Below are 16,249 nucleotides of genomic sequence, written 5' to 3' on the forward strand. Positions count from 1 at the left end.
GAAAGGATTCAAAGGAAAACTAATTCATGTATTCAACAAACACGATGGTGCCTTGAAGAACACAGACTATTTCAACCAACTGAAAGACAACAGCAGCATTATTCTGCTGGGGGACTCCCAGGGAGACTTGAGGATGGCAGAAGGCGTAGCCAACGTTGAACACATTCTGAAAATTGGGTATCTGAATGACAGAGTAGACGACCTTTTAGAGCAATACATGGACTCTTAAATATTGTTTTAGTAAAAGAAGAATCATTGGAGGTTGTCAACTCGATTTTACAAAAGACATTATAATCAAATCATTTGTGAGAAGATGTCTCTCACAGGTGCAACTGAAACCAGCACCAGCCATCTTGAGGAAAGACTCTTATTTATAAGACATTCTTGCTCTTGGCATTTTCCCCTTTCCCTTAAGGTGGGAGTCCTCTGATCTTCAGATGTGTTGAACCTATAAACTGCAGCCCCTTCTTTCCACCTCCATCACAACACTAACCAGAATTTTTTAAGCAATTAAAAACGATCTTAAGGCCAAAATTAGAAAAAAAACTCCCTTTTCCAAAGTGAATTTAGTAGTTTGGTTTTCTGCAGTTTCTGGGTACTGTGTGGAGGCTCAGAGTGATAGTGTCGTGGGTGATAGTGTCTCTGATTTTAACCACTGCCAGCTTTGTAATTTGGGTGGAGTGTGATAACACCATCTCCTGAAATAGTGTTTTGTTTGGTTATGTTGTCTGAGGAAAAAAAAAAATTTGCCAGGGAAGTCCAGCACTTTGTATCTGAAAAACCATTGGTGTCCATATCACAAACGTTACAAATCTGTGTGAAACACTGAAAATAAACCTGAAACGGAAAGGTTTTTTTTTTTTTAATTCTGCTATTGAGATCCTATTCAGCCTGTCAAAGCGGATTATGCCTGTAATCCTAGCACATGGAAAACAGAGGCAGGAGAATTAAGAATTTAAGGTCAGTTTCAAGTCAGCCAGCCTCGACTACATGAGAAAAAAATCTATTCAGCAAATATTTGTATTTATTAAGGGCAGCTGTGTTTTTTTCTTCTTAGTTTCCTTCTTCATTCTGTGATATATAAATCCTCTTCTCCGTCATAGTGGATAGTTACATTAATCCTACTTTCAAAATATATGTCTAAGCATAAAAAAATAGTGCTGGAAAAATTTAATCTGTCCTTTAAAAATACTGAGGTCCATGAAAAGTCTTTTCTTTCATTGAACACAAGAAAAGAGTTCCTTGTAAACGTTTCAGAAACAAAGTCTAGCTGAATATATTAGTTACTTTCTATTGCTGTGATGAAACACCACAGCCATATCCACTTAGAGAAGAGAGCGCGTGTTTGGGCATTTCTAGTCCAGGGGAGTTAGGCTTCAGGGTGGTGAAGCAGGAACTGCAAGCACTAAGCCAAGAGAACAGACTAGCAATGAGGGAGTCTCCTCTCTCAAAACCAGATGCCAGACTTCCTCCAGGCCACACCTAAGCCTCCCCAAACATCAGGACCATCTAGAGACCAGATATTCAAATGCCCAAGCCATCTCATCAGGCCATCACACTGGGTCCCTGAGAGACTAAGTAGTGCAAAGTCAGGGCCTTCCCCAGGCCCGGGTCCAGAGGGTTTAGTTCCCACTGTGATATATTTGATCCTGACTGTGACATTTGTACCTCAGATCCTGAGGGCAACTAAGTTGTTTGCTTACAGTCACCAAGTATGATCTGATTGGTCTGGCCATTGGGAAGAGCAGTCTCTAGTCCAACCACATGGGGCGGAAAGGCAAGGTTAAATGATAGAAAAATCTCTTATCCTTATCCACCATTGGTGTTTTTAATTTTTTATTAAACAATATATGAAAGAGGAAAAGTATTTAATATGAAATATTTCCAAATAAACTCAAAAGCAAATGGTAAGCCTGACATGCTGGCAGACATGGACAGTCCCAGCAGCATGAAAGGCTGAGCCCACACAAGTTCAAGACTAGCCTCGGCAACATAGCAAAATCCCATCTCAAATGAAAAATTTTTTTTTATTTTTTATTGATAAAAAAAAAGTTTCTGCCTCCTCCCAACCTCCCATTTCCCTCCCCCTCCTCCCGCCCCTCTCCCTCTCCCTCTCCAGTCCAAAGAGCATCAAATGAAAATTTTTTAAATGGCTTGAAGTATTGTTCAGTTTTAACATTTACAAGGCCCTTAAAGACTGAAGAACAGACACACAGACGAAAAACTGACTCAAGTGGGCTGAACTCACTCTGCTGGAGCGGCACCTCCTACTAGGCAACAACTGAGAGCTGTTATATGTACAGCACAGGAAGAAGAACTAGCTAGTCCTAGTAGGAGGTGTCTGTAGGGAGCAGTTGATGCTATAAACTGTCAGTCACAGTCCAACCAGAGAAGACTGTGCCAGTTCCCATGGGACAGGGGCAGTGGGGTCCTTGTCAATACCACACATTCACTCAGGACTTCATCCACTCCTTCCACAGCCATTTGAAGTTTCCTCCACTCCCCACAGCTTCTCATACTGGCTATTTACAAAGGGCTTCATAATATGCCTCATAAATAGCATATATTGCATGTAAAAAATACTGAAGTTAATGGGGCAGACAATGGATATACACAATGTGTACTCAGAAACTGAGGGAGGAGGAACACGAGCTGGAGGTCAGCTTAGTCTACACAATAACTGTCTCGCAAAAAATAATGAAGATAAGATCTGCATTCTTTTTTCATAAGTGCGAGGGATTAAACCCAAGGCTTTTGCACAGGATAGGATCTGCATTCTAAGCAGCCTGCAGCCCCCACTTAGTCAGGTTCTGGCAGCTGTGTCATGAACATCCTGAGAACTGGTTTTCTCCACAATCCTGCACACACCTATTGCTACAGACTTGTAACCCATCAAATCTCACTGCTACCCAATTACACCTGAAGCTCAGGGTGTTTCCATTCAGGTTTGGTTTTCAGATTTTAATTTCATGTAGCCATCAAGATCTGAGTTATGGGGGATGAGGAGGTAGCTCAGCAGGTAAAGATGCTTGTCACCAAGTCCAACAGCCTGAGTTCAGTCCCGAAACCGACAAGGTAGTAGTGGAGACCCAGCTCCCACAGGTTGTCCTCTGTCTTCCACATACAGGCTGTGTGCCCATGCATAACGCACCCCTCTGTCTCTCACACATATACAATGCATATGTGTACATATCACGTATGTCACAATAATGTGAATCTGCGCTTCTTTGAGGAGGTGTTGTAATGGTTTAAGTAAAATGCTGCAAGTCCCCAGTGGTGGCAGTGGGCCACAAGACCACGCCGCAGGTCCCTGAGTGGTGGCAGAGGGCAGCAGGTCCTGAGATCACAAAGGCAGCCAGGCCCCAGGCAGGAAGCCGCATGGCTGGTGAGAGACTGAGACTGATAGGCATGCCATGCAGAGTGAAGTTGGATATTTATTTAGTGGGTTATGGAAGAGAAACGGGGGAAGGGGAGAAGTGGGAAGAACAGAGAGAGAGAAATGGGAAAGGGGAGAAGGAAAGACAGAAGAAACAGAAGCTGCCTAAGAGAGACAGACGGATGGAAAGGAAGAAAGCTCAGGCCGGGGGGGGGGGTGTCTCTTAAAGGGACAGCACAGACCATTACAGTGGTACTGAAGCTACCCTATAGGACGGCAGGTGCCAGCTGTGAGCATTAAGGGAGAAAGAATCTCTCCTAGGCAAAAGCTGAGCATGCAGAGATGTTTTAGGAGAAGGTTTAGTGGTCAAAGGACTGAACACACTTCTGAGGTTTGAAGGGAAGAATGGCATCGGATGCTAAGTAAAACTGCAGGGCTTTATAAATCAGAAGTTGGGACTGGGTGAAGTGGTACATGCCTACAACCCGAGTATTCAGGATGAGACATGAGAATAGTGAGTTCAGAGCCACACAGCGAGACCCTATCTCAAAAAAGAAAAAGCAAATGGGCTTTTCTTCTGCAAAAGTGAGGGGCAAAGCTCTGTCAAGCACCCCATCATTAAAAATCAATTAGAAGCCAATTCTAATTGGTTTTAATAATAAAAACCTGGAGTCAGATATTAGGGGAAGCAGAGCAGCCAGTTACTAGTTCTTACCTCTATGAAATCCTTAGACCAAACAGGATATTCTCTCTCTACAGGTTCTCAGACTGAATGTCCCAAGATCCTGTCCTCCCACACACACACACCCCACCTCCCATTCCCCACCCCCCACCTTGTATTCCTGTCTCCACCACCCTAGTACTGGGATTTAAGTTTCTCTTTAAGACTGTTCTCTTTAAGACTGATTCTACCTCCCGTAGCCCAGGGTGGCCTTGAACTCTTGATCTTTCTGCTTTGTCCTCTCAAGCACTGGGATTAAAGGTGTGTGCCAACCACTGCCTGGTCACTAACCAGTGACTAGCTGTACCCTCTGATCTCCAGGCAAGCCTTATTCATCAGAAACAAACAAAATGTCAGCACGGTGGATTGGTAGTACAAATTAACCTGAGAAACACTTTTGGCTGCAGGATCTAAAACAAATTATGGTAAATTGTGCAGTTAGGGCCATGGAAATCAAAAGCAGATGGCTCACAGAAATTTAATGTGCTGGATGAAACAGCTGATCCAAGTTGTCCTAAGATCCAAGAAGATTACTATGTAGTCTTCAGAACTTCTGGACACTCCATTTAGGTTGCCCAAGCTCTCAGCAGCTTGCCAAGGACCTTTATCTTCACCACCCCACCCCCAGGCCTCTCTTACTCCCTTTAGGACTTAATCAGAACCCAGCCCATTTCCCACCAGCAACTCTCCGAGCCACCAAGTGTTGTCTTGAGGCCCAGTCTCTTCCTGCCCTTTAGATTCAGCAGAACCCTGCCCACCATATGACTGGGACCCTCGAGTTGTCCTGTCCAGGCCTGAGACTCATGATCAGGCCACACTACCAGGGAAAGCCTGTTTGACCCTTGTTGGCCTTGCCACTGCAGGCACTTGACTAGATGACCAGCAGAAGACCCAGGACCTGGATAGAGACTAGCCCTGAATACCAAATAGGAAATCACAAGCCTAACCATGCTACTAAAGGCTGAATACACACACCTGTTGAAAGTAGGTGACTTGAACACACACACAAAAAAGGAAAAACTCAACCACCAAACTTAGCTTCAAATATACAAGTCTCAATGAAGAAATAGGAGCAATACACACATCCATAAAATACACTTACCTCCAAAATCCAAGTCCCTTAATAATGGCCCCTAATGAAAATGACCTGGAACTCCCAGACAGAATTCAAAAAACAACTCAGAGAAGACAAACAAATACAACAGGAAGTCCGTCTTATGAAATGAAGTTCAGATTGCTGGAGAAATAGGCAGGGTGAAAGAACAGAAGACCCTGACATCTGCAAATGGGCATAAGGAACACAGAGTGGAAGAGGATCACAGAAGCATTGGAAACTGGAAATGTCCCTTAAACTTTCCATGTAGCCTCCGAGTTACATGAGGTACCAAACAGGTCAGCTCAAAGTAGGCTTTGAAACTAAATTTGGCTGTTGATTACATTATATAGTCAGCTTTTCCATCGACATAAAAAAGATAATTAAGGAAGAGGAAAGTTCATTTGAGCTCGAATGTTTTTCTTCCTTTGAGGCCAGTGAAAAGGTAGACCATACCCTGCCCCTCACTGGACTCTGCAGCAGGAGAGCTGGCCCCTAGACCTCTGAAGAGACAGCCCACCCCTCACTATAAGTATAAAAGAGGTGGCCGTGGGCTTAGGGCTGGCTCTGCCCCTTGCCTGGGGGTGGGGGTGGTCCCAGTGAAGCCCAACTGACCAGCTCAGCTACCCCATACCCACATCTTGGGCCTTGGGTTGGCCCACCCCAACATCTACTCCACCTATGACCTGCTGGAGTGCATGAAGGCACTGGTCCTGCAGAACCATGGCCGCAGGATCTCCATGACTTGGGGCAACAGCAGGATGTCCAGGAGTTTCAGTGAGGGTCCAGTGAAGACGGTATGCCAGAGGCCTTGAACCAGGTCAGTGACTTACTGCAATGAACACTGTGTGGGTGGGGCTGATTGGACAAAAGGATACACTTTGTGACACACCACAGCACCCAATGCCACTAGGATGAATGAAGAGGTGTTGGAGACAGAAGAGGACCAAGGTAGGTTTTGTTGTTGTTGTTGTTGTTTTATTTTTAATTGATTGGGGGGATATGGGGAGGTGAGCAGGATTGGGGTGCATGATGTGAAAATCCCAAACAATCAGTAAGGAATTATGTTATTAAATTTTTTTAATAAAAAGAAAAGGTAGGTAGGTCATAGAATTCAAAATACATAACAGCAAAACTTATACCTTGTGACCCAGAAATAAAAGAAGACCACACTACCATTCCAGCTGCCTATACGCTTCCCACCGAACCAGCCGTGATGGCACACATCTGTAACCCAGCACTTGGGGAGCTGATGAGAGACTCTGGGTGTGATGTGCAGCATTGCGTAAACACCTGTAACCCCAGCCCTCTGCTGCAGGAGGTGCTGAAGACCAACCTAGGCTAGAGACCCAGATTTAAATAAACTCCAAGCTAAACCACGTGTGCTGGAGGGTGTCTGTTGTCCCAGCTACTCTAGAAGCTGGGGTAGAAGGATCACTTGAGAACTAGAGTTTAATAATAGACAAGAGACATAAGACCCCAGTCTCAAAAACATAAATAAATAATCCAAACTTCTCCTGCATTTTAAATATCCAAAGTAAGCTGAAAATGATTCCGTGACTGAGCGGTCCTAAGTAGTCGGTAGCACTCTCCTAATTGAATAAATGGACTCGCGTTCCTTCGGAAAGCCCAGAGGGAAGGACTTTAAAGTCCTGTTCCTAGAAGCCTACGATAGTAAAGTAGTGGACGGCCCAAGCGCCAGTGAGTGCTTAGTGTTCCAGTCCTTCAGACAGACCAATAAGATCACGCCTTCTCTCTGGATGGGTTAGAGGGGGTCTTGCTATGTGACCTTCACTGGCCTGGTATTACCCACTCTGTAACCCAGGACAGCTTCGAACTCCAGACGCTTCTGCTTCACCCCTCAGCGCTCGACAGTGCGCACTTACCACCACGTCCAGCTTTTTGATGTGGGTCCTGGGAACCAAACTCAGGTTCTCATGCTTGCATGTTAACAACTTCGCCAACTGAGTCATCGCCCCAAACTTCACTCTTCACAAATCGCCTACTCCATGAGACCACTGTTTGAGAAACCCAGTCCCTGAGGGCCTTTCCTTCTGGCTTAGGTAGGGGTTCACCCGATGGGAGCTGACAGCAGACACTAGACAGGACGGTGAGAGAGATGGTTTCTTGTTCCTCACTTGGCAGCAGTGCCATCCAGGCTCGGGAAGGAGCTAGATGCCTCAAAACGTAAGTTCAGGCCGCTCTGCTCCAGCTGACTCACCTTAACCTCCAGGCCCAGGAATGACAAACTGCCTCCAGCTGTTGCTAAGCAATCCTATCTCCACAGTATCTCACCAATGTCTGCGCCCCTGAGCCCTGCCCACTCCTGTGAGTAGTCCTTTTGAGTAGCTTATCTAGTGGGTCTCTTGCCAGCCCCCTCCCCAGCTGTCCCAGGCCTGTTGAGTTTTCGTCAAGGGGGTTGACTGCATACTGTATTCTATAAGATCCTCTCCATTTTCAAACAAAACACCACAGAGCCAATGATATGATTCAACATTTTATATCAGGAAAAAAATCAGTTTTCCAACATTAATTCCATTGAACAAGTGCACAGCATTTGCATGAACTCAGGGCAACATCAGTACAAAATAGTTTCAATTTGTAAAAAAGCCATTTCAAAAGGAAACCCTTGATTACTTCAAGGTAAATGCCAACACCGCTTGGGAACAGGACATAAGGCAGGAATATGGCTGCCACGTGGCATGGGAATGAGCTGGCCTGAATAATGTTATTGCTTTTCTACAGCAGGAGACCCCAAATTGCCCTCCAAAACCCAAAGAAGTGGGGAAAAAATGTCACCTTCATTTGTTGGGATAACCTTAGTCACAGTAAAATTTTCTGTTGGCTGATCGGCAAGACCCAGCAATCAGCCCTACATGTATCTACCTAACCAAAGGAACGCAGAGTGGAGAGAGCCCTACAGGACAGTGTTGGGAAGATAGGATGTGCCAAGCACATAATCCTATAGAGCAAATAGCAGCCAAATCCTCTCCTCGTGGGCTAAGACAGCTCCCGTTTGATCTGTGGTTTTTCCTGTCCGGGAAGCTCCTGTTGACCTTCAAGTTACACGACTACCAATTGGAGGGCAGCCAGTGTAGTGAACTGGAAAAGCAGAAGATGGCAATTTGTAGGAAAGGTGACGGAGGGGTGGGGAAGGGGAGGTCACAGAGCCTGCTATCACCAGAGCAGGGCATTAAGAAGAGCACTGGCTGCTGTCTGGGAACCTTGCTGGAGCATTCATTCTCTCCACCTTTCTGCCCATGTAGTGGACATTTTTAAAGACACCAGCAAGATAAAAAAAAAAAAAAAAAGAATCAATCTCTAGGTAGACACCTGGTACTTCTGTTTCCTCCATGACAGCTATGTCTTCTGTGAAATAATGTTCCTTTAGTAACACAACTTCCCAGAAGACTCATAAATACAGTTTGGCAGTGCAGACCTTCCCATGCCAAGGCCCTCTGCAGACTCTAATACTATCGCTGGAAATCCACCCAACTGCTCACTCACCACGGACATCAACCCACCCCAATGTGTGCTCCAGGTACTACATGGCCCACCTACTATTTGCTAATGTCACACCCTCCGAGAAACCTTCAGACTGACAGCACGCTCGGCCACAAAAGGTCACTTGGTGTCATGTGCCCAAACTGGTTGTGTCCAGGCTTACAGTTCGTCATGTTTGGTTTCCTGGTCCTTGAGCTTAAATTCCTCGGCCGTGACCTTCCCATCCCCATTCCGGTCCTGGTTGGTGAACATGTTCTTCACGATCATTTCAGCATTGAATCCGGGGGCCAGCTTCCCCTTGCCTGTCGCCACCTGGGCATGAATGTACTCTGAGAACTGCGGAGGGGACAGGACAAATGTGAGAAATGGCAGAGCTGAGAACGCAGAGCCAAGCCTGAAGTACTGTGACATTAAAGTGAGGAGACTGTAAAGTAAGAGGCTGTGCTTCCAAATCAAGTTGTTCTCAAGAACTACCGGCCCTGGGAGTCTCTCCTGAGACGCAGGTGCAAGTCCCTAGACTCGGGACTGGAGCGAAGGCTCAGCAGTCAAGAGCACTTAGTTCCCAGCACTCATGTTGGGTCGCTCACAATCACCTTAAACTCCAGCCCCAGGGGATCTGATACTCTGTTAGATACATGCATATATTCCCCACACACACACACTCATACACAGAACCTTAAAGATAAAAATAATATTCAATTGTTTTTAAATTACTTGACTAAAGGACCTCAAGTCCTTAGCACCCGGATATCCAATAAGCTTCAGCCACCAGAACACTTTTAGCTTCCTACCTAAGGCTAACCAGTCCAAAATCAATGTTGCTTCCACATATTCCTTCATTCACACTAAAAACCTACCAGCATCTACCATGTGCCAAGCATTCTAAATCATGGGATACACCATAAACAAAATTGCCCTTGTGATAATTGATATTCAACATGAATATAAGTAAATTACATTTTAAGTTACAAAATGGAATGTTCCACCAAAGAGAGAGTGGGGAGAGCAAGGTACAGTTAAATAGGGAGAGTGAAATTTGGGGGACAGAAAAGAACCTCTGGGGTTAGGGAGACTTGTACAAAGGCTTGAAGGAAGTCAGGGAATGGGCCAAACAGTTGTCAGTTGAGTCTGTTCCAAGCATAGAGAGAAGTGAGTTGGTTCAGATGCCCAGGTAGGAAGCCTGCCTGGGAGGTCCTCAGAACATGTACTGAACCATACAAAGAGACACCTGGTGAAGAGGTGGCAGCCAGCAGATAGAGAGGGCCCTGACAGCCCCAGAAAGGCCCTGGAGATGGGCCTCTGCAGGTTTGAGAAGGAAGGAGCTGCGACTGACTGTCTGGAGAAGCTCAGGTTGAGGCTGGCTTAGGGTGGGGTTAGGATCAAGGTTCAATAAATGAAGAAGTAAAGCAAGTGGTTGGATATATGGATGCAATGTGGGGAGATATGCTGGGGCTAACGCTCCCAATCTGGGATACTGGCAGACATTAACCCAAGGGGCGTAGTAACACTGAGACAGGAGGAAGGCAGAGAGAATAAGGAACATGGTCCAGGGTCCAGCCTGACGCCCTCCCACAGGAAGACAGCAGAGAGGGGTCTGAGAAGGAATTTCCAACAAGCAGGCATGATAGAAGCAAAAGGGGGTCCTGCAGGAGTACACAGAAGCAGTGCCAAAGAGACAGGACCAGAGGCAGTGGCACTGAGGTACAAAGGCTTGAAGGAGTGGCTTTAAAAAAGAATGGATGGGGCAGGAAAGATGGCTCAGTGCTTAAGAGCGCTGCCTCCTCCTTCTGAGGACCTGGGTTTGGGAGCACCCACGTGGTGGCTCACGACTATCTGTAACACCAATCCCAAGGCAACTGATACCCTCTCTGGCCTGCATGCATGTGGTACAGGCACACATGCAGGCAAAAAAAAAAAAAATCCATACACATAAAATGAAAATAAAGAATGAAAAGCTGCTCACAATGGGAAGTTAAAGTCCCAGCTACTTGGAAGGAAGATGCTTTGAACTTAGAAGGGCTAGCCTGGGCAAGAGAGGAAGAACCCATCTCATAAAAACAAAATAAAGCCAGGCACAATGGTGCATATCTGTATTTCCAGCTCTCAGAATAATGAGGAAGGAAGACCATGAGTTCAAGGCCAGCCTCAGAAAAACCTTCTCTCAAAACAAAAGAACAAATAAAAAATGCATATAATAAAAGAACAAACAAACAACAACAACCAAAAAAAAAATCACGGAGCAAAAGATAAAAGGGAAGTAGACAAGACAAGTCTTTTGCTGTAAAAGGATCAAAGAAATGAAAACTCTAGAAAGACATAACACAACATATAAAATAATCGTGCTGGGCATGATGGCGCATGCTTATCACCCCAACACAACACAAGACCACACGTTCAAGAGCAGCCTTGGCGACCCAGGGACACCATGTAGCAAACACAAAGGAGAATGGACAGAAGAAAACCAAAACCATGTGTGATAGTAAAAGGAACATTCCAGGCCCAGGAAAAGCTGATTGTGCAGGAAGACAGAGTTAAGACTGGAGCATGTGCTTGACGGAGCAAGTCATGAGCTCTAACCCCAGGCGCTGTGACAGCACAAAAGACTGCTGAGCTCCCCTAAGAAGCCACGGCCCTGGTCACACACTGGGTAGCTGAGACCTTCCATGGGCCACCACTTCCTCTGCAGGGTCTTCTAAAACAGTGGTTCTCAACTTTCCTAATGCTGTGACCTTTTAATACAGTTCATCATGCTGTGGTGACCCCCCAACCATGAAATTATTTTGTTGAGACTTCATAACTATAATTTTGCTACTGCTATGAATCATGATGTAGGATATCTGACATGCGCCCCCATAGGGATCGCGACCTACAGGTTGAGAACCATTGTTCTAAAACACAAGCAGACCTCTCACTGGGCTGCTGTGAGGGCAGCAGCTGGAGAACATGTGTCCAGGCAGACCTGCCACGAGCACCCAGTGACTGGGAACCAAATCCAGATCTGTGCATTTGAGATATCCCTACACCTCTCAGGAGCTCTCTTCCTGCACGTGGGAATGTGTGTGAAAGCCCTCAGTGCACACATGAGCTAGTTACCACCATCTGCATGCCCAGCCCTGTCCTCGGCACAATGAATGAACCCCTGAACAACCGCTGAGCCTCCTCTTACAAAGGCCATTTACCTCCTCCAGGAGGACCTCCCCATTGCCATCCTTGTCGATCTCTTCAAAGAGGTTCGGAGACACTTCACCATTCCATATGAACATGTACCCCTCCGGCAGGCCAGAGACAAGCTCCAGCAGCTCAATGTCAAACACCAGCACGGCACTGCCAGGCACCTCTCCATCTGTGCAACGAAACAGAGCATGGTGTTAAACCACAGGCTGACCCGGTTGGGACCATCCACCCATGCTGCCCTCCGCGGTATCCAGCTGCCATACCCAAGGAGGCCACTTGGGTGGCCTAATTCCCAGCTAGTGACCCCTCGCAGAGGCATGAGGCCAGCTTAAAGGAGGATGACCAGCATTTTTTTTAAAGGAATAAGATAAGCTAGATCCCTGAATATTCCATACAGGAAGGATATATGTCTTTTCATGAAACCTGAGTCTCAATTTATACACAAACTAAATGTAGAGGCTGGGGAGAGAGACTGAGTTTAGTTCCCATTACCAATGTCAGGCATGGGCAGGCAAAATGGCTCACCAAACCCGAGTAAGATTCCCAGGGCCAACATGGTAGGAGAAAACTTACACCACAATCTGTCCTCTGACCTCCACACATATGTACACACACACACACACACACACACACACTAAATGAATAAACGAATGAATGAATGGATGAATGTTCAATAAAACATTTAGCCCGGCACAGTGGCACACACTCATAACCCAGCGCTAGGGAAGCTGGGAAGAGGTAGAGACAGACAGGATGCCTGAGCCCAGCCAGTCCAGCTTATTTAAGTCCCAGGCTAGTGCGAGACCCTGTCTCAAAGAACAAGATGGATGGCACCTAAGGAAAGACACTCAGCATTGCCTTCTAGCTCCACACATGCACTCACAAATACATGTGACCCACACAAACACGCACACGCATAAATGAAACAATTCTATGTTTATGCAGAACACAAAATGAAATACAGGATAAAATCCTTAGGTCATGTCTGTTGGCCATGCCTATAATCCTGGCACTTAGGAGGCTGGAGTAAAAAGACTGAAAGCTTGAGGCCAGCCTGGGCTAGACAGGAAAACGTTGCTTCTGAAAACCAAAAAAGTAACAACCATAGGAAAAGTGTTTCTTGCTTTATTCTTTGGTAAAAGCAAAACATTTGAAAGCCACTGGTAGGGATAACAGTTGTGGAACCTTTTCTTCCTTTTGAGGTGCCAGAGACCAAGCCACGGCCTCCATATGTTCAGCCAGCACTCCGTCGCTGAAATGTACTCCCAACCCCAACTAGAGAATTTTAGGATAAATTTAAACTGCAGAACTTTAAGGACAATAACAATGCCTGAAAATTATATACAATTCAAGGTTAATATATACAGTAAGACTCAAAAGAAGTACTATATGTATTAAAAATAAATATTATAATTATTAAAAATTATAGATTAGTTTTGAAATTTGCTTTTTAGTTTTGGTGCTGGAGATTAAACCCAGGGCCCCATGCATGTCAAGCACAAGCTTTCCACTAGTTATAGTCTATGTTACATACAGTGTATAATATAATTATATGTCATAAGAAAAGTCATAAAGGACACACAGCTTTTGAAGCATTTCTTCTGGGATAAGTGAAAGGAGCAGGCAGTAATTGATCTATTTTGAAATTTCTTTTAGTTTGGGCTTTTGGTTTTATTTCTTTGTTTGTTTGTTTTTGTTTTGTGAGACAAGGTTTCTCTGTATAACAGCCCTGTCTGTCCTGAAATTCCCTCTGTAGACCAGTCTGGCCTCGAACTCACAGAGATCTACCTGTCTCAACCTCCCAAGTGCTGTGATTAAAGGTGTGAGCCACCACTGCCTGGCATGGTTTTTTTGGTTTGGGTTTTCTTTAAGAAAAAGAAGATCACTCCAGTATGCCACACACTTTTACAAACTGGCACCCTTCAGTACCACCTGTCTGCAGTGTACACACCATAAAGGAATGCTCTGGAACCATGAAGTAATAAAGTAAAATGTATCCCTGCAAGGATGCAGCAGCCGGCTTTTCCAGAACACAAAAGCAGTCTCTAGCGTACAGCATCTTCCCTGACTTACAAGCAACAGTGAACAGCAAGGCCTTTAGCACTCTACCTGGTGCAGGAAATAGTTCCGAAGAAGCAGGCAACCTGACCCCAAATGACCCAAACCCCTCCTCTGAGGCCTGGCAGATGAACCTGCAGACCACTGGTGTGTTTTCTTGAAGCCTGGCCTTTCTAAAGCAGTCAGGGGCAGTGACACTCACGGGGTCTTTAAACAAAAATGCCCAAAACTTAAAACAGGAAAAAAAAAAAAACACAAACCTCACCAACTCTGCAGTGTTAACATAGAAGCGACATCTATGGCTCTAATTACGGCACCAAAAGCCCAAAGTTTAGATAGGGAATTTCCCAGCAGTCCTGAACACCATCGCTTACCCACACCGGCCTCTCCATAGCCCAGATGGGGCGGAATGATCACCGTTCGCTTCTCTCCCACACACATCTCTCTGAGACCCATGTCCATGCCCAGCACAACCTGTCCAGATCCCAGCACAATGTTGTAAGTTTTGCCCAAGTTCCACCTGAAAAAGAGAAGAGATGAATGAGGGCCCTCAATGGTGACGGAGGGTGTTCTACTACTCAACACATACAGTTCTGAGGAAATATCAGACAGACCCATGGCAGGGCGCGCTGTAAAATAACCAGCCCGCCCATTTCTAAACTGTCAAAGACAGGAAAACCAAGACAAAATGGCCATTCCACAGTATAGGAGCACACTGGTTTGGGAACTTACTGCCCTGAGGGATCCTACAGGAATTCTGGTAAAAAGGAAGTAGAAGCAATGAGCAACGTGGATATATTCCTGGTGACGGCTGGCTCTCCAGCGGCTCCAGGGAGTAAGTTCTTTATATCTAGGTAGGCATTTATGAGAGTGTAAACTATATAATGTAGTTAGGAGCCTGGATTTGATTTTATTTATTGCTGATTTATTTAGAAACAGTGGGTAGCCCAGGATAGCCTTGAAATCACCATGTAGTCCAGGATGACCTCAAACTCCTGATCCTGTTGCCTCAGACTTCCAAGTGCTACTAGCTAGCATTGCAGGCAAAAACCAGGCTGAAGCCAGGCGGTGGTGGCGCACGCCTTTTCACAGCATTTGGGAGGCAGAGGCAGGCAGATGTCTGTGAGTTCAAGGCCAGCATGGTCTACAAGAGCTAGTTCCAGGACAGAAAAAAAAAAAAAAGAGAAACCCAAAAAAAAAAAAAAAAAAAAAAAAAAAAAAAAAAAAAAAAAACGGCAGAGGAAAATGGCTTTTAGGTTCAAGGCCTGAAGTAGAACCCTGGTGTTCAGCTAGGAGGTAGCCCAGCCATTAAGACCACTTAAGAATACTGGTTCTACTATTTTATTAACCCTGGGAAATGTAATCTTGGTTTCTTTGTCTACCATGTAGAGATAATAATTGTCAATAATAAATATGCTTAACTTTATGTTTATACTTTAACATAGTAGAAAGCAAAGAAAAGGGTGTAAGACACTGTGATCTATACAATCTCCAACTCCCAAGATCCCAATGAGAGTTTCACTGACCACGAAGTTCAGGGATCCTGCGGACCCCGCTGAGAAGTTGGCCCCACAGCCTCAGCCATGACTGAAAATCAATCAGTGCTTCAAAAGCTACAGCACTCCTGCTACTTCCCAAAGGCTAAGGACAGCTATCACATTCTTCATCCCCTTGGTGCCCATCACCAGGTGGTGACAAGGAGCAGATGTCTCCTGAGGGTTACAGCTTCCCAGCCTCCACAGGCCAGGACTGCCACTTCCTTCCCTCCTTCCCAAGGCCGGCTGATGTTCAGAATCCAGCAAACCCAAGATGACCCCTGTGTTTACCCTACCTAGGAAGAAAATGACCCAAAGGCAGCACCGGCACGGGACATTCTCAGGAGAGGCCTGCGGAGGAGCCAGCACCTCTGACCTACTGGCTGTCAAGCCTTTCTCCAGGCTGCCTGTCTCTGGTCCCAGCTGGAAGCAATACAGGTGTCTGAGGCTTAGAGAATATCCAAGACTTTGCTGACCCCATAACACACACCCCATTGAATCACAGAGACAGTAAGCAAATCCTCTAAGCAAACAACTCCATTGTTTCTTTTCTTTGGGGTCTATTTCTGTTTATTTACTTATTTTGTGGGATCGTCCAAAGCCACCCCTGCCCCCCAGGCTTCCTGCTTCCGGTCATGAGTCCCCTCAGCGCTCTGGCTCCTTGCCCAGTCTCACACTGAAATCTGCATGTCTTCTGGAAGTAGCATTGTGCTAAAGTCATCTGAGAGAAGGGAACTTCAGTTGAGAAAATACCTCCATGAGATCTGGCTGCAGACGAGCCTACATTA

The 16,249-nt window shown here is 45.7% G+C and overlaps 2 protein-coding genes across 2 annotated transcripts in view; one reads left to right on the forward strand and one right to left on the reverse strand.

The window, feature by feature from the left end:
• The window catches only part of LOC126495094 (cytosolic 5'-nucleotidase 3A-like), a 34,496-nt gene extending 33,645 nt beyond the window's left edge, over nt 1-851 (forward strand). Inside the window, 2 exon segments of the mRNA XM_050132697.1 lie at nt 144-224; nt 227-851. Of these exon segments, the coding sequence (XP_049988654.1) occupies nt 144-224; nt 227-294 (149 nt within the window). The 3' untranslated portion in view covers nt 295-851.
• Nucleotides 852-7,674: 6,823 nt separating this feature from the next.
• The window catches only part of Fkbp9 (FKBP prolyl isomerase 9), a 48,690-nt gene continuing 40,115 nt past the window's right edge, over nt 7,675-16,249 (reverse strand). Inside the window, exons 8-10 of the mRNA XM_050132700.1 lie at nt 14,301-14,446; nt 11,874-12,037; nt 7,675-9,030 (exon numbers count right to left, since the gene is read on the reverse strand). Coding sequence (XP_049988657.1) covers nt 8,854-9,030; nt 11,874-12,037; nt 14,301-14,446 — 487 coding nt within the window. The 3' untranslated portion in view covers nt 7,675-8,853. The remainder of the gene's footprint in view (nt 9,031-11,873; nt 12,038-14,300; nt 14,447-16,249) is intronic.

Source organism: Alexandromys fortis, unplaced genomic scaffold (assembly GCF_014885135.2).
Source record: "Alexandromys fortis isolate MF-2015 unplaced genomic scaffold, M_Fortis_MF-2015_v1.1 scaffold_446, whole genome shotgun sequence".
Lineage (NCBI taxonomy): Eukaryota > Metazoa > Chordata > Mammalia > Rodentia > Cricetidae > Alexandromys > Alexandromys fortis.